General features: G+C 28.0%; 1 protein-coding gene across 3 annotated transcripts in view; it reads right to left on the bottom strand.

Annotated features, from left to right (window-relative positions):
* The window catches only part of LOC129958413 (transmembrane protein 163-like), a 74,097-nt gene that overhangs the window by 11,173 nt on the left and 42,880 nt on the right, over positions 1-20,044 (bottom strand). For all 3 annotated transcript variants that reach the window (XM_056070897.1, XM_056070896.1, XM_056070898.1), the window contains 3 exons: positions 7,981-8,075; positions 4,942-5,038; positions 1,472-1,583 (listed from right to left, as the gene is read on the bottom strand). In XM_056070897.1, the coding sequence (XP_055926872.1) occupies positions 1,472-1,583; positions 4,942-5,038; positions 7,981-8,075 (304 nt within the window). The remainder of the gene's footprint in view (positions 1-1,471; positions 1,584-4,941; positions 5,039-7,980; positions 8,076-20,044) is intronic.

Raw genomic sequence — 20,044 nt, 5'->3', positions numbered from 1 at the left:
AGGACTTAGAATTTATAATTAACTTTTCTACTTTTTCTCGACCTGGTTTCCATTTGCTTATGTCTTCCATTAAGATAAAATGCTCTAAAAATATTCGTATTTGAACAAAGTTGCAGACATCCCTCTTTCAGCTACACCATTTTTAAAGTGAAATAGGATCTAATCAAAACTTTTCCAGAGTGGCTCAAAGTTTAGAAAGTGTGAAATTTTATGTTTCTAAAATGTTCTTGAGCATTTTCTTTCTTTCATTATGAAGTAACTCTCATATTTTAAAAGAAAGATCATTTCATTACTTAAATATAAATTTTTCAAAAATTCTATATTACGATTCCAGGGCTTCAGATTCTAAAAATATATCTATTAAATGCACCAACTTCTATGAAAGCAAACAATTCTAAATATAGGATATTTCTAAAATAATCAAAACACAAACTTTAATGCCAGATCTGAAGTACAGAAAAATCCTTTTTCCTGTAAAATATGGGTCTCGAACGCAAAGAACGGTCCTACAAGAGTCTCTTTCTGTTCTTGTTTATGAATTAGAGGATGATTCCAAAAAACATTCAAGAAAACGGGATGAAATATTGATGCATGTATTTTAAGGTATACTCACAATAATGATATGAGAAACGACAGTTAATCTCTTACAATTACGCTTAAGATGACAAAAACAAAAAAGGGAAAATTTCAAATGTAAACACTTTTTTTTTTATTGGAATATAATATTAACAATGAAAAAAAACATAAATGGCTGTGGGAAAGTACCTGCAGCATAATAAACGCCGTTTCTATCAAATTAAGAAAATTGAAATACAGCCAATAAAGGCAGAGATGAAATAGAAGAAGAGAGACATATAATTATGTTTCACATGTTTTCCACGTGTGTTCTAAGTTTCATCGCGTGTGAAAGCCGACATCATACGTCGGAAAAAAATTATAATTGCTCAGTAATCCGCTTACAAAAGACCTCATGTAGTGGCCGTCCTTTTAATTTGTGACTTCATGTTCTTTGTAAAAATTATATGTCTATATACCTCATTTACAATTAAAGTTTGACCCGTCATTTCGGAATTACCCTGTATACATATGATTTCCTATTTATGTAAAGCATCAGATATATGTAACAGATTCTGGTTATTATTTCAGTTTTTGAAATTTTATAAAGGTAAATAATGTTTTAATTTTGATTCACCAATCACATTTTAAAGTTTTCAGTTGGCAGAACAATCTGAAATGCAACTTCAATCAATTTAAAATTTAAAGTTCAGCAGTTCAGCTTTCCGAAAAACGAGTATATATAACTAATATAATTATCCACAGATCTCGGACAAATAAAATCTTGTTTATCACCCCAAAATTTTCTCCAAACAATGTTCGATAGAAAATGGCGCACTTTATTTCAAATAAATTGATAACTTATGTTTTTTATCTTTAAAGTCTTAAACTTAGGGAAATAAATATTTGAACTTACCATCTAAGTATAGAGCTTCGCTGTTCAGTTTTCTGCCTAAAACATATTTGGCAAATCCCACCAAAAAGCATACAAAGCTTCCAACAGCTGCTAATATGATGAGAACGGAATACTGAAAAGAAACACCTTCTTATAGAAATGCATTTTCAGAAAAAAAATGTTATTTGATATAAGAGTTTTAAAAGACTTGAAAACAAACACCTCCCCGTTAAAATACATTTTCAGAAAATCTGTTATATTTGATACAATGGAGGTTTAAAAGTCCTTTAAACATATTTTATTTCTTCAGATTAATCTCCCTTTTTGGTTGTAAATCTTTAAAAAAAAATAAAAACTCATCAGAACGTGATACTTCTTTTTAATTATTTTTAAAAAATAAATATTCTTAGAAGACAATACTTCATTTTCAGTCTACGATTTTATTGTGGTCAACAATAGTTCAAACTTTTTCAATAACAATTTATAAATGATGAAAAATGATTTTAATATGACTTTTACTTTTGACGAAAAATGATTTTAATATGACTTTTACTTTTGATGAAAAATGATTTTAATTATTTGCAATAATTTAGTCAAAGTTCTTTATGTTTCTTTCCACTTTGTTTATATTAAATTTTAACAGTAAGTCTTAGTATTTTCTCCATTCAGAAGATGAAAACTAAAGAATGTCTAAAATGTCATTCATGTTTTTCGACCGACAAAAACGTCAATCAGCCAGCGGGGTGGTTTCTTCAAAATATTCTCTTATACTCTCTAATAAATGTTCATGTGTATTATTAACTGCATGTCATTAGCGAACAATGGTTACAAAAAAGGATATTCGTGTATGACTCTTGGCGATTAATCGCTAGGATGCAGTTAATATATAAACACGAGACCACCAAACGTGTATTTTGAACACTATTTTTCCAACCGATTGAAGCCAACATTTGGCACAGATCTTTAATTTTAGTCATAAAATCGCATACCAAATGTCATTTATTTCAGCAATCGCCCTTACATGCATGCAAAAGTACAGAAAGATAGACTTTCACCACTCCCCCTGATAAAATCGACTCAAAATTTGATAGGGATCCATTTAGAGAGACGATAGAGGCTAAACCAATATACCTAATTTGATCCATCTAGCCCTTTCCGTTTGTTAGTTAACGTGTTGCCACATATTCTGACAGCCGAACGGATAGACTTCTTCAGAATGGATTCATTCAAAATTTGATAGAGATATTCAGATTTGGTGTTAAGTCCATGTCCCAAATTTCATCCGTCTAGCTCAAAGCGCTTTTGAGTTATGTTCATAGACAGACGTAACTCCAAAAATATGTTTTTTTGAACTCTGGGAGATCTGAAACGTGGAGATTCTTTTAAATCTGGAGCTCGAATTTTTTCACGCTTTCTCTTTGATTTCTTCGCATACAAGAAAATAAAAATATGCATCAGACATTATATTCTTGAAATTTTTGACAAAGCTTTATCAAAGGTTTATAAGTTGTTATACCAATCGTGCTTGATATTTAAATCATTACAAATGGCAATGCTGTTTAAAAGCAGAGTTAAATTGATGTTATCTTTTAAGCATCATGCAGGGGCGCTATATATTAAACAAATGGCGAGCATTACTTGAGAAGCTGCGGTAGAAAATTGATGATTGAATAGATATCAACGTCATTTTCGGTGGAAAAAAAAACTTTTATTTCTCTCTCCCCCGAGAGATGAGAATTTCCGCTATACATTTAAGAGGAACGCGCAGAGTGAAAAAAACAGGTAAGTACAAGAGACGCGGAGATCCGAGACCAATCCAATGGGGGGTAGAGCTTAGTCAGCTTTGTGATGAGCTCGGAATTTTTTACAGAGAGGCATAAAAGTGTAGGTGCGCAATTGCGCATGAGTAAGCCTCTTCTCTATAAAGCAATAGTACCAGTGTTCGCTTCGGATCTATGTCACCGTCTAGAGGGAATAAATATAGAACTAATATAATAAATTGGAATTTTTCTTATTGCGCATTAATGGTAATTGTGTATATTAAGTAGGAGAATTATGTATTTTAAGTAGGAGAATAATTAAGTCAAGGTTTTGTATATAATAACTAGCAATAAAAATTGCTATTTGCCATATATTTCTCAGCTTCCACTATAAGATGAACAAAAAGACATAGCAATGTCATTTAATACAAGAAAGATTGTTTTTAAGAATAAATATAAACATATAAATAAAAAATAATTAATAGACACATTAAAATTTTTCTGATTTAGAAAACAATTGAATGCAAAAAATGTTGATATATAATAGAATTTATAATACGTCTCATCTGAATTTATTAAAAAAATAGGAATGATCTGTGATGAAACACCTTTTTTCATTAATTTAAATCTAAATATATCATTTTATGCACTTTTAATAAATTTTACAAGTACTTTATTTTCATGTTAAAAGAATTGTTCACAAATTAAAGACTTTACTTAAATAGAGACACTTAAGATAGTGTTTAGGATTAATTAGGCTAAGATTCCTTTTTGAAACTATTCTAAGGTATTTTGAAGAAGGATTTTGTAGTTTCTAATCATTTCCGGTTGAACCGATAACTCGTCTCCAAATTTCCACATCACATTAGCGAGAGGACATGTACCTTAGAGCTTTAACATGCATGCCGACAAATCTGCCACAACGGATCCACCAACAAATCCGGTATGTGAGAAACATCGCAGAAGCACAAAAGTACCTTTGTTAGAGTGAATCAATTACACCCAACACTCTAAACCCAATGAGTGAGGAAGATGAAGTGGATTGTGCTAGTGTGACATAAAAATCAACAAATCAAGTATCGTACAAATCAGTTTTTCATCATATAAGTAACAGGTCAAATATCGTTTACATCACCATTCTATTATGTCTGCTAAATTCATGACTAAAACGCATTTCACATCCTTATGTTCATGACACAACTTCAGAACAGGTCATTAATCAATCAAGTCATACACAAATCTTATTTGAAAAATGAATGAAATAAAACAGACTTCAAAAACAGGTTGTGTCACTAATATGAAAACAAATTCTGGTTAAAGTAATCGATTATTGATAATTAAGTCTTAAAATATTATAATGGTGAATTTTCAACGAGAAAATAAAATTTCAAAATGTTAGCACACCAGTAAAATAGTAAAAAATCAATTAGAAAATTCCATATCTACAAACCTGATATAACTCAAAGTGTAATGAACTTTAATAATTTTAGGTTTTATTATTATAATTATACTTAATTAATTTGATATTTTATTATTTAATTATGATTATAAAATATAAAAATTGTAACAATATATAACATGTATGGGATATACGTTATATATAGTTACAAAAAATTGCTACACTCACAAAGAAAAAAAGGAATTATGTCGTGAGCACTCAAGCTATGAAAAGTAAAATTAATTTATGTATTGCTTCGATATAAAATAAACAAATAAAATATTTGAACAAACCCATTTTGGAATATCTTTCGCAAATAAGAAATAAATTCCTTCTATGATTACTCCAACTCCAGCAACTATAAATAAAACTCCTAAGCTAATGCAAGCCCTGGAAGGAAAGGAAAGATTATTGAAAATGCTCTTTATATTACCACCTAAAAGTTTTGTATTTTTGTGCCGTTCGTGAAAGTTTCGAATCCTAACTATAAAAAAATAAACTTTATTTAATCATCATAAAAATTAAAGTGCGTCATAACTATAAGATGAGTCAAACTGTACTGAAATCTTTCGTAACAAGAAAATAATAATACAGTGTGCTTCGAAATGAATATTACTTTATTGAAAAACTAATAACCTAGTTTTGAAACTAAATATCATTTTTAAAAAAATATTGCATATGTAAATGTTGAAGCATATATAAATGTTGTACCTATATTAGATGTAACCCGGATCAGTACACATATATATAAAAAACTGCTTAGAAAAGGATATAGTTCTTTTCAGCATAATGTTTGTTTGAATATAATTTCCTAGTATGGAGAGTGTGTACTTAATTAAATTTCCTTCCAAAGATGGAGTAAGTAAGAATCGAGAACTTAAAACCGTTTACAGTTTAAAAAATGGTAAATATCTAATGCGTTAGTATTAATGTATGAAAACATTTTATTTATTGAGTAATTTTTTAAATGTTTTTTTAATAATATCTTTTACCTAAAAAAACACATTTTATGTATCAAAGACTATCTATAATATAAAAAGAATGTACAGCACCAAAATCTAAAGCTTTTATTATTACAGCTCATGTTTTTTTATACTGGTAGAAACAGAATCCTTAGATTTGAAATGTTCTACGGAATCAATTCACGAAAAATCACGGTCACGTGACGTTATATTATGGCGCGACTTCGAGTTCTTTTTCATCCTGGAAAAATGCAAAGAGGATTGGAAATTTAAATATGCACAAACCATTTAACTTGCATCGTATAAATATGTATTGTATCAGGGTACTGTGTGTAGCGATGCTTTATTACTAGGTTGAAAGAAAAATAACGGATCAAGTACAAATTACGCGAAATATTATCTAAAATATGACCTTTCAACCTCTGATTACACGAAGAACTAAACATCCGTAATATTATAGACTTTTTTAGAGGTATTCAAGTAAAATATCATTAACTCTAACAAATAGCATATTATCATAAACTTAAGAAAATTTCGACTCATTTCGCGAAATGTTTTTCTCTCTGAATAAAGCAATCAAAAAATAATGATCACATTTTTCCAAATTATACATGAAAGGGAATAATTTCTAAAATGTGCTTTCCGTAAGAATCGAGAGGATTTAATATATGCCATCTTGATTCTAAAAGGATTATATTCTAAGAAAGGAAATTAAACTGACCTAGAGCATATTTTGAAATTAAGCTTATAAAATTATTTTTAATTTTAAGCATAAATATCAATTTTAACTGGTAAACTCTTTCAGATTTAAGTTAACTAGAATATTTAGATAAAATAAAACCAGTTATCCAATTTAGGATTACTTAGCCACATGGATGATAAAATAATGAAGACGTTAAGCCATAAATTGTCTTTCTAAAAAATTACTTGTAATCCTATTACTCATTGCCTAAAATTACTCCACTGTAAAACAGACAATCATGTTAGTAGAAAGATCAGACAAAATTTATCCATTCATGAAAAAAAAAATATTTTTAATGAATGAAAATTTATTCCCAAAGGTATTTACATTTCATAATTGTTTCCCGCCATTTTACATCCCACCTACCTCTCTAGAATTATACAGCTGTGGAGATTACTTATCCAGATAAAGTACATATTTTATTTTTAAATTTAGATTTTATTGGCAGAGCCATCTGGGAGCATGAATGGTAAATAAATATGTTACGCAACAAAATTTTTATTTATTTGGAATGGATTTCTTTATATAGGATATGGGCAATGTTACAATTAATTTTATTATATTGAAAAAAAAACGATATAAAAATATTATTCAAAAGACAATAATTATAAACCATGAAATTTATCAAAACACACAACAGAGTAAGTTCAATAAAACCTCAAACCTTCAATAATTTATAAATTTCCGAAAATTGATAACTCAATTACACAGCAATAAACACTTACGAAATAATCGCAAAGCAACTTAGGAGATCTTGCAAAACCAATTGCAAAATAAAAAATAGACACGTTAAATAAATAAGAATGATCTAGAAGGCGAATTTTTTTATGGATTCAAGATTAAAAATAAGGTATTTATACATCTGATAATCCAAAAATTGCAAAATAAAATGCATGATGAAAGTTGATACCACGCTGATGTTGATGAACAATAAAAGTAGAATACCGAATGATAACACAAAGCGATTTAAATAACATAAAAGAATTCATGAAAAGCTTTCAATATATGTTTATATATAGAGAGAGAATTCAACAACTCTACTTACTTGATAAGATCGATTCAATTAATTATAAAAAAAAAGAAAACTTTGTAGCCTTATCTAAACATATTTATCTAGATAATATTTAGATATTAATATCTGTTTTTGAGTTCGATCAGAAAAAGAATTATTTTATAATCATCGTTTTTTAAAGATAATCGATTCCCTTTCATTTTCCTTATCAAAGACTTCGTTGTTTGCTTTTATTGTTTAGAATTAAAATTATCCAATTTTATTTAAGATTAAAAGCTGTAATATAAAGAACCTTTTAAATATTTAAAATTTTAATTCTGAGCGATCATTTTTAATCAAAATTTCTTTTTAAAAAAAAAAAACTTTCCTTCTTTTAATCAAAACAAGTAGCAACTACATATAATTTAATTCAATCATTAAATAATTCAAAATTAATTAAAAAACGCAAAAACGGAAATGATACAAATATGAATCATCAAAATCAAAGCATCCAATCAGCAGAACATAAATTATGCAAGTATGAATGACAAAGATATGAAGCTTACAGATCGATTATGAAAGTTAAAAAAATAAAGTAAAATTACTAACTCTAATTGAATTTAAAGCAAATATTTACTTGTATTCTCTGGAATAAGAACCTAATCTGTAGGGAGAGCCAAAATACCTCCATATTACAATAAAAGAGGATAGCAGATCGAGCACACAATCAGCCTGAAATGAAATTTAAAACAAAAGTAAATACATATCTTATCCAAAAGAATTGCAATTTAATCAAGCCGAAATATACGTTTTGTAAACATATTAATAATTCTTCGAAGATTCCCGACCTGCGGTTACAAAGTAGGAATACATTTCATATTGGATCAATCTATTTTTCACCGAATTCCATTATTAAACGGACACGCAAATTTGCAAAAAATAAAGAATTTGTTTGCAGTATCGCTGGATTTCATTTCTTGTTGCGGTGAAGAAAAGAAAAATATTTCGTGTTACAAAACATCATATTTATGAGCTGTATTTTATTTTATACGTTTCTTGTGGATTGTTTTTTTTTCCCTTCTCTTTGTGTTGTTTTCAGCAAAAATATGCATAAAATGCAACAAAAAAATAAACATAAATGATACTAAATAATACGAAATGTTTAGTTTTTTTTTCTGCTTTTGTATGGACTGAAGTGATTTAAGTAAATCTAAAATATGTAGTTGACTACTCATTTATAAATTAAAATGATATATTTATTCAAATATCTAAATAATTTTGAGTAAGGCTGGAATATCTAACTGAAATATATGATAAGACAACTCTGTATTTAGCTTCATATACATGGTAATTCAAAATGAATATAGAGATTTCAAACTGCTACACCTATTTAATGAAAAAAAGTTTATCGATATGATTAACACATAATGTAGACGGAACCTCAAAATTTTGTATGATGTTCTATGTAAAATTTCTCATTGATGTTCTATGTGACTTCCCTCGGACACGGACAATATCCAGGCGCCATACATTCTGAAGCATGTCTGCAGTCACCGCTGAAAGCGCATTACAAATGCGTACTTTGAGTTCTTCAATTGTTTTGGGCATGGGAAATTTTGAAATTCCGACTATATTATATGTTAATCTTATCGAAAAATTCTTTTTCATTAAATAGTTTGTAATCGCTATATTCATTTTTTGAAATGGTTCTTCTGTTTACAGGATGGTATGGATTAATGAATCTCTGTTCAAAGCACTGTTGCAAATCCAGTGACCATAATAAATCAACATTTCGGTGCCTTGAATCACAGAATGTGAGGAGAATCATTAACAGTTTTACATCATTTATAATAGCTTGTTTTGCTAAAATTAATTCTTCTGTATACAGGGTCGGGAAAATTAAAAGATTTTTGTTTAGTAACCAAAATATTTGATGTCCAGAAGAACGCTAAATCTCGGTGTTATACATTTCAGAACATTTGAGGGCCGTGGTGGCCAGGTCTCGGCTTCGGAACCGGTGGGTTTCAGGTTAGAGACCCGATTCCACCGAATAACCGTCATGTAAGCGGGTCTGGTGCACGTTCAACGTCCTGACCCAACGGCCTCCGGCTGGTGTGGAGAGGGGGGTGCCAGCTCAGGTGTCGTCCTCGTCATCTGACCACGGTTCAAAATTACGAGGTCCGTCCCAAAATAGCCCTAGTGTTGCTTTAAAACGGGACGTTAATATAACTAAACTAAACTAATTCAGAACATTTGAAAAAGCATTGAGCAAACGAAGTAATGAAGATAAAGACACGTGAAAAAAAGAACTGAACTTTTCCACAAAACTCTACCTTACGTATTCATTATTGATATATTCTTGAAATTGACATGTGGAAAGGATATGAATATTTTTAATATGTATTGCATTCTTTTGCCACTTAGAATTCATAATTAAAATACACCAAAGTTCTGATTGGATTATTATACGGTAAAGATTGAATAATTTTGATACTAGGTACTATTCACCTATTTTCTTTTATTATGGATTTCTGGAACTTTTGCGTCATTTATTTCCCTGTACAATGAAATGCATGCATGCATTCAGTATATTAATATGATATTTTTTACTATAAAGCACTCTGAGCTAGAATATTTTATTTTAATCATCTGGTCTATTGAATAAAGGCAAAACTAAGAGTTTTCAAGTCTTCTCTTGTTGGAAGCAAAAATAATTATTTATATGATTATGTGAATAATATTTATACATTGTAGGAATTAAATCTTACTTTAAATTCCCGAAATATCATTATTATTCTTTATTCAATATTCTTACAATATCTGAAAATAATTTAAATTTTCTTCCAAAATTCTAATAAATCTTCCAATCCAAGTTGTTTTAACACAAGCATAAACTAACTTGTGAATGCTAGGTAAAAGTATTTTTAAAATCAAGAAGTTCTGAAAGATTTTATCAAGGAAATCGACCAAAATGTCAGATAAATTGGATATTGGATCGATTGAAATGTCGGACATTTTCAATGACAGTTTAGAATTATGATGACTTAGGTTTCCAATTAAAATTCTCTGAATCTAATTCTCCACCTCAGGGGTAAAATATCACATACCTAAGTTTGCTGAGTTTTGAGATCTCGTGTACCCTCGTTATCTCGATTACAATTTTAGATGGATTATGTGTCTTATATGTTCGTGAAAAAAAAAACTTTTTCAAAAAATAAAAAATTTAGGAAAAAGCGATATATTTCACTCTGGAACTTCCTTTATAAGAAATGAAAATTGTTACTTATGATTGTTTATTTATGACATATATAATTGTTTTATAATATGACTGGATTTTGTATAAGTTTTGGATAAAATATATTAAAATTAAGCCATTATACCCTTTACAATCTAAATTTAGTAATCAAAGAATTTTGCCGTAAATTGAGAAGTACAGAAACTTTTACCAATATACTTCAGTTTATGTTACTCTTAATAAGGTAATATTTTATTTTTTGAGTTAAAAAGTATTTTAATAAAATGAAAAAAATAAATGAATTTATTCTTATTTAATTCAGTTCTAAATCTCACTAGTAGATCGATAAGTATTTAAAAAATATATTATTTTTATTTTTGATATAAAAATTCATATTTTTAAAGGAAAATGTGCCTTTTCTTAACTCAAGAATGATTGTATACTTATATTCAAACAGAAACTTTTCATAGAAATATTACATAGTATTTTTCATTGTATTCTGTATTTTTCCACAATTTAAATCATTTATTGTTCAAATCTAGTTTTAGTTCTTGGGTGAAAACATTCTTTTCCCAATAAAAAAATAAAAGTTTTCCTTTAATGATATCAAATTCTTGCTTTAAGTTACAAATTATAAGAAATTCTTATTCATATCTGCTGTTATAAATTTTACGATCAAGTACACACTTACTATATTTCCTCTTTTTCAAGCAACCATTTGAATTTTACTGTCACAAAGATAACGATTTCATTTCTTATCATCCAGCGAATACTTGACACTCAAAAATTATAAATGTCTACCATAAATATGATCATTCCATTTCTTATCTCTTACTGAATACTTGACACTCAAAAATTCCTTGTGGTATAATGAATAGACCTACTTAGTCACCGGTGACCTCGATTTAAGTTTTCCTATCGTTCTTCTTTGATAAATTTAGAGCCTAAAGTTAGAAAAATCAATCGCTCTCCTAGATTAATATTTTAATAAAGTAATGAGATTTATTGATGAAGTTCACCCAGAACTTGTCACTGTAAATCACCTTTACCAAGTATTTCAGATAAGGGTAACATTTATAAATATAGCAATAGAAAAAAATCCTAATTTGCATTAGAGAGTAATGTCAGTAATGTCGTCTATAGTTAAACTTTCGCAAGATTAGTGTCACATTTGTATGGTTTACCAATTTCAATCAAAAAGAAATATTTTGTCCTGTCATTTTTTAAATGTGTTTAATTGAAAGTGTCATAAATATTTTATTTAACTGCTCGACTCTAAACTTTTAAATGGATTAAGATTATTTTCCTTAGCATGTTTTCGAAAATGCAGATAGAGTCAAATAATGTTTGAATAATTTCCCCAAAAAAGCACGATACTTGATAGAACATAGTCTGTTTAATGTCAAGTCAAATTTAGTCTAGTAGAATATTTAAATAAAATATTTATGTCATAAATACCTTATTCAAATATTCTACTGGAACTTTTAAATGAATTCAAATTAACTTCCTTTATTTTGCTCTCGAAAAGACAAAAAAAAATTATATTCGAGTAGATTTATAGCCCAAAAGCAATTTCGATTGATCCGCTAACGGATATAGTCCATTTACTTATAGCGATGTCATAAACATTTGATTCATGTTCGGAAATATATATAGAAAAAAATAATGATTAATTAATTTCAACCAAAAAATAGAATAATTGATCGATCAACCGACATACCCAGTTAAAAGAAAATAATTTCAAATATATATAATTTTATTCTTGCACTGAGCATTACACTTACAATTGAGCTTTTAAGTGAATAAAAATTTTATTCTTGATTCGTACTCAAAAGTGCAAATTGTTGGAATTATTATAATCCATTTCTCCCAAAAGATGAAGTATTTGGTTAACGAACATAGCCCAATTAATGGTGACATTAGTTATCTAAATTCTTCTTTACCCATTTATCATTTTACCACAGTATTTTCTTAGAAATTTATTTCTAAGTTCTGGATGTCAAAAATTAAACAAATAATTACATCATATTTCTACATTTATTTAAATATAATGACAATTATGCATATCACTTGTTTGGTTTCTGTGAGAATCTAAGTTTTTGAAATTCTACTTCTTTTTAACGTTCCATTTAATAATAATTTTTAATAAAGAATTTAGAAAACAGAAATTGAATATTTAACGTAAAATCATTTTGTATTATATTTTTCCAGAAGCTCTCACTTCACACCTTCGACATCTGTTCTTGTCTGTCTGTTTAACGAACTCCATGCAGCTCTTCGTAACCTTTGATATCTTATTTTCCCTTATTCATCTAAGATATAATAATATGATGTAGTTCTACATATCGAACATATATTGTAACTTTTCTCGAAAGTGTTCCAATGAACCGAATCCTGAACAATAACTTCTTTCAATAAACCGAACCGATTACATCCTGAACATTCCGCTATTCGAACATCTACTGTACTCTGAAACAATTTCTTTAAACGATTTCAAAATCATTCTTTGAAGATTATTTTACAAGACTACTTCACAATTACAATATATTATTCATATTAGTTACCACTGTAGGCTAATTTCACACGGAAAACTCAGGCACAAGTATGTGTCTGTGTTTCTAACACAACAACAGAAGCTGAAAAGAAAAATTGGCACTGTTTCAAAGTATAATTTCTCCTAAACTTGTGATTTTAGCAAGTTTAGTTTCAATTTATTCAAAGTTAGGTTTCAGTTTTGTCTGAATACCAAAATTTAATGCCATGACATTTAAAATGTTTGTTTGTGATCTTTTATCTTAGTAATAATTTATCGGTCTCTTCAAAGAGGAAAAATATCACAATTTCTGATGGATTTAAAAAATAACTTTATATACTATTATTCAAAATAACAGTAAACTAAGCTACTTATTTTCAGAAGTTTATATATTCAAAGTACATTTTTCCTGAAAGAGTGCCTGGAAAAATCTTCAATTTTTATATGACTTTCTCAAACGCCGAAAGTTTAACATAACTCTATTTCTAAATTCCTTGGAATGCATCTTGGGGGAAACTGTTAATTAAGAAAAGTAAAGAATTTTCCTGTTAGTAAAGTGTTAAATGAACTTTTCCTTCAAGAACGAAAAAGCTATTTTGAATGTCAGTAAAAACGGAAGAAAGCTCTAGAGACCGGATTTTATGACTAAACACATTCGCATACTAACTCCTCTACATTTTGAGAGAAACTTTTGGATTTTTCTGTGGTGTTCATATTACTTAATTACAAATTACGTGTACAACACATACTTCAAAAATGAGAAACAAAACCTTTTTAGTTAAGAGATGGAAATAAAATCTTCTATTGATTTAGATGGCAAATGCTTTAATTTCCATGCTTTACTTTATTTTGTAGCATTAATACTAGGTATAAATTCGGAAAAACTGACCATTTATAGGATTTTAAAACCGCGTAGATTTGATGATTTTTTAGGGTTCGAATTCTGATGTCGCACAGTCTTTTGCTGTTCACAAAAAATTATTGCAAAAAAAACTATTATGATTTAGTATACAGTAATTTCGATATATTGTAAAGACGTTAATAAATTTTTTAATAAAACCACTTATTTCAGCAAATTTGAATATGAGCACTCTTGGTAGCTCGAAGATTGTCAAGTCGATATTCCACTTCTCGTCAACTTTGTTCTACATTTCGGCTGTCATGCTAGATACAGAATCTGTGATCCTAACTTTCAATATATCAATATTTTCAACTGGCTTTGCAAACGTTTTATCCTTTATATAACCCCAAAATTGATATTAAATAGTAATGGCAGATTTGAATTCATAAAACAAAAGAACACAATGAACTTTTTCCTTCAGTGACGCCATTTTAATAACAATCGAATGTAAAATTATTAGCTTTGCATTAGTTGGACTATCTAATGGACTAAAAAAAATTAAGAACACGACCATTTTTCTATATTTAATTGTTCTTTCGTAATATTTTTTTGGAATCTAGGAGACTTTATGATAACCCTGTAGGTCTGTATTAAAAAAATTAACACAAAAAGTAATCTCCAGTGACATTGCTGAGAAACAAGATTTGGGAGAAGAAGTCTATGGGTTCTATTCTATGGCTGTGCTTGTAAGCAATACTCAACACCTGGTAGATTTTTGAACGAATTGCTTGCTACTGTCTGACTGGTTTCTGAAAATTTACCTTATTTTCCTTCAAATGAATTAGAATAGTCCTTTGAACGTCCTTTAGGAAAATAATCAATTTCATTTACGAATATTGGAGTCATGCCAAAATTCTATCTTAGTTGTTACTGAAGGATTCCAAGAGGACTGACAAAAGATGCCACAATGCCATTTCATCATTAGACCTTAATGAATGGCCTTGGTTAGATATGCTAGATCAAGAGGAATTATAACCACCACAAAAATTATCGGTGAATCAGAAATTATGAGATAATATCCTTCGATTTGATTTGCGAATCAATAAGCCCAGAATTAGTATCAAGTAATCATCACTTGTTTTTATTAGCCAATCAAGAAGTTCAAAAGCAAATGGTAACATTGTTGTAAAAAAATTAATAAACCAGCTATAGTGATTTGTCCCAAATATCCTCGCATAGTCCCTAATAAAAGTATTTTCTCCCTTCATCACTAGCATGATACACAAGTATCAGAAAATAAAATATGTATTGTGGACCACTTTTTTTTAATAGAAGTGACTAGAATTGCCATCAAAAGATCGCATACCAAATTTCATTTATTTAAGTCGTAGCGTTTTCTAGCTATCCCTTTTACATGTATACAGAAATACAGACCGACAGACGATCAACTCTTCAACAGATTTGGTTCAAAATCTATGCAGGTCTACATTTTAGATACTTAAGTACCAAATTTTATCTATCTAACTCTTTACGTTTCCTAGTTATTGAGTTTACTGGGTCTTGCAGAGCCGGATAGGTCGACTTCCGCCAAATGAATTTCGTTCAAAATTTATTAGAGAAAGTTAAAATAGTTCGAATCTTCATATTTTTCTGTATAGATTTCATTTAATTAGAAGATTGTAAAAAATGGATAAGTGTTAACTATGCTCATGTTCATCTAATCATCTATAATCTATAATGCACTATTAGGGATTATCTAATCATCTATAACTCACTATTATGGATCATCTAATCATCTATAATCCACTATTATCAAATTAACTTGAACATTTCTCTTGAAAAGAAACAAAATAGAAATCATTTCATCATTCAAATAATTCCTCTAATCTCCAAATAATTTCATTAGGGAATATTTGGAATATTTTCTTTATTTCAATTAAAGCAACAGAGGCATGAAAATAAACAATATTATCAAACACCGCTGAAAATATCAATTTTATGATGAAGAGGAATCTTACAGATAAAAAGTAGCCTTGGCTTATCGTTCACTAGGCCGCAAGTTCATACAAATCACATCGATATCCGATTCGATGACATTAAAAGTGGGAAAAAAAAGCTTGAAATTATCAAAAGATATTCAAAAATGCTATACAGTATGTCTAGAAGCAATTAGAATGTGCGTTTTCTTGATAAAGCTAAATATTTATGTTTGATTTAATTGATAAGATACATTTCCCAAAATTTCGAAATTTAGTTCTTACCTGCCTGTTAAATCAGCAGACAGTTTTATCGAGATGACTTAGTTATGTTTTTATCGGATGTTGACCTTTTTTTTCCATTTATTATAATCATTGAATTCACAGAAACATTTCTGTGATAATTTTTTTTAATGTTACATTGTTAGAATTCTAGGAAAATTCAGTGGTGTGGTTATGAAATTAGTATAAAGATCTAATCCAGAGAATTAATCCAGTCACTTCCATGTTATCTGAAATTATACTATGATTTCAGGTTTTTTTTCTCCTGGAATGTGTACAACGAATGTTAAAAAATTATATTGCGTCATATGAGTAAAAATTCACTATATTGCTATATAGAAGAAATACAAAAAAGAGTGCCTAGATTAAATACAGGTTTGAAAGTAAATGTCAAGAAAAGTATTATTTATATAAAATAATAATTTATTATTTATAAAAATAAATTCACATGCATGGAAATTGAATAAAAAAGTTAAATAATTTTTTTTTTACATTTTTAAAATTGAGTTTATCCAGATATGCGACTTTTTATTTGATAGCTTTAACAAATCAGGCGAATATTTTCTAAAACGTTTTTTTTTTTTTTTTTTTTCACAAAGTTGATGCTTTTTCCAATTAAAAAAAAAGTGCAATTATCACATTCTAGCGGAGTCTCTTATTCATATTCACTTTAAAAAAACTTTACCTTAAAATTTTTTCATCATATTTACTCTAATTTTTTTTTAAATTTTTGATTCGCATAGAATTGTAATTATGAATATAATCCAAGGTATTCATTAATAGGATAATTGATGAACCAAATAAAAAAAATATGTTATCATTAATGGAAAAGCATTCACTTAATATTGCTTTGTTAAAAAAAATATCCAACTGCTCAATTAATACAATATTTTCAAAAATATTTTTTTTAATTTCTTCATTAATTAAAATACTGCTTATTAATTTATTTTCTGAGTGTTATCTTCAAATTTTACATTTTAAATTTCTTCAATATTTAAATTCGGCTTAGTTGATTTAGTGTTTACTTGCATACGATTACAACACAGATTTAAATATTTAGCCAGTGATTTAAATTATCATCGATACATATAGTTAATCATTCTAAATGTCAATATGAGGATTCAACAGCAAGATTTGCATTGCAAGAAAATATATATAATTAGGGTTCTTTTAACAGAACTATAGATTCTTGAATTGTAAAGATGTGTGAATCAGTCGTTAATGATGCAATTGCAATAATTCATGATGACAAAATGTCTTTTAATTTAATTTCGTTCTATTGAATTAAAATATTTCTTTAACTGAGAATAGTAAGAAATCGAATATATGTGAAAAAATTAAACATTTTATGCTTCAGTTCTCAATGTTTTGGTATTTCTACTTCTATTGCCCTCTGACTACGGGTCAAAATTACAAGGTCATAAGGTCTGTCACAAAATAATTCTTGTGTTGACTCAAAACGGGACGTAACAAATATAATACAGTATTTGAAAAGCAAATAAATGCTTAAGAAGATTTATATTTCAAAGAGAAAGGATAAGACCATACATAAACAAATTCCATATAAATAAAAGAAAAAAATTAATAATTCGTTTCATATTCACCGAAATTTCAAGTAAACAAGGTGTTACAAGGTGCATTGAGTAAACAAGGTGTATTAAGTAAACATGATAGCGTGAATAAGATGCATAAGCATAAGAAACAGATCAAATACATACACAACAAATATAAAATATAAATACAAAAGAGAGGGAGAAATAAAAAAAACTAAAAGTAAGGATACGCAAGATTTACTATCTAAGGAATGCAGTAGGGAGTAACTGAGAATTAATGCTCAAAATGCCGCAAATTTTGATTTGTTCTGAACAAAAGGAAGAAATAGACAATAGGTTATTCTTTTTCAGATAATTCATAATTATACTAGAAGGAAACGAATTTGGGCATAAAAATATCAAACGTTTGTCATCTCAAACCTTGCTATTAGAGCAACGTTTCAGATAAGGTTTAATATCCATTTAAAAATTCAGTTAACTTAAAATTAGCAGCTAAATGTTTCCCTTTTAAATTTCTAGGCATAAAAGGGAAAAAGTGTTAAAAAGCTTAGAATTTTAGAATGCTTTAAATATGGATTTTAATAGTCTGAAATTACCTTTTCTTTAAAAAGCATTTTCATAACAGGAAATTTTTATTGTTGAATTGCATTCTTTTCTATTGGATTTTAGTATTTTCAATCATTCCTAACAAAACATATACCTCATGTCTTACATATTAATCAATTTTTATAGTAGCATTTTTATTTTTTCAATTATAGCATGATTTTTTTCTTTCTTTTTTTTATTTTAATAAATTACTTTCCGAATTTTTTTATGTCTTTACTCTTCTTGTTTTCATCAAACTTTCTCTTTATTTTGAATACATCTTAGGCGAATGAATTGCACTTGAAACGTAAACGTTAAGAATTTTCTGTAAGAACCTCTTGTTTGAAAGTGAAAATATTAAAAAATAAAAATAAATTATATTATGAATTTAAAACAGACAAATATTACCTTTAATATGCACATTGTGATAAATTTTAATGAACAAAAATTATTTTTAAAGTTTCTTTTTCTGTAATTAATATTAAATAATTATTTCAAACTCTTCAAAACTGTTTTGGAGATAACTCAATAGATGGCGCCCCAATCAGGCGTGAAAATTGTGATTTGCATTCTTTTTGAACTGCCTACTTTCAAATCGGTTGAATCTGATTTTTTTATTTTATTCTTTATTCCTTCTGAAATAAAATTAGTTGTGAAAAATTAAATCTTTACCGAAAACTGTTTTTTGATAGATTAATTCAAAATTTTTTCTCTGCATAGTAAGGAATTCAACCTTAATTATTCATCTTTTTTTTTCCGATATCAATGTCTTAATACAGAAATAGTTTTTTTTTCCTGTTCTATCTAATTCTCTTTCCACCCGTGAAATAAATGAGTACAGATAACTTTATATAGATAACCTTTTAGCAAAATCTATTTAAAAGTTTTTAGAAAGAAATAAGAAACAAATGTTTCAGAATACACAAGAACGCAGCATTAAAACCTCAAGCGCATAAAGATATTAAGCAATATTCTAGCAATGTTAATCAATGTTACACATATCGTAGAAATTGCAACAATATTGCAGATAGCCATCAGTTATTTACGATTTAAGGTTTAATGCCAATATGCAATATTGCAAAAAAAAAAAAAAAAAAAAGAAAGAAAGAAAGAAGGAAACAAAGTCTTTGCACAGAAAGAAATGAAAGTAAACATACTCAAATGGTTAAAATAATCCACTGTTTTTAATATTAAATCCATGCGCCTCAAGAGCATCCATGCTCTATTCTTTCATCTGATATTTTTTCGTATACCAAGCCAAGGAATCCGGCCAGATAAGTATATTAAAAACAATTTCCTGAAGTCATACTTTTATTAGTTTCACCAAAATGTAGATTTTTTTTTATTTTTAATTATTTTCTAATTTTTAGTCTTTGATTTATAATGCATTATTAATAATATTACGGTATCCTTAAATCAATTTTTCTCAAATTCACTACGTGATGGCATTGCTTAGATAGAAAAAAAAAATGTAATTAAATAAATTAACAAATTGATAATTAAGTTACAAAGATATTTAAATAATACGTTTACATCGGAGTCACACAAGTGTAAAAAATTTCAAAATTCTATGATGCCAGGGATTAAATAAAAAAAATTTTAAAAAATAAATTCCCTCTTTACAAGCATGAAATATTTGTAAAGTGTGTAAAACTTTCCAAAATTCAGAAGGGAGAGTTTTTGCAATTGACAGAGC

This window comes from Argiope bruennichi, chromosome X1 (genome assembly GCF_947563725.1).
Source record: "Argiope bruennichi chromosome X1, qqArgBrue1.1, whole genome shotgun sequence".
In the NCBI taxonomy this organism is placed as follows: domain Eukaryota; kingdom Metazoa; phylum Arthropoda; class Arachnida; order Araneae; family Araneidae; genus Argiope; species Argiope bruennichi.
Note: the sequence above shows the minus strand (reverse complement) of the source record. Positions and strands in the feature narration are given on the sequence as shown.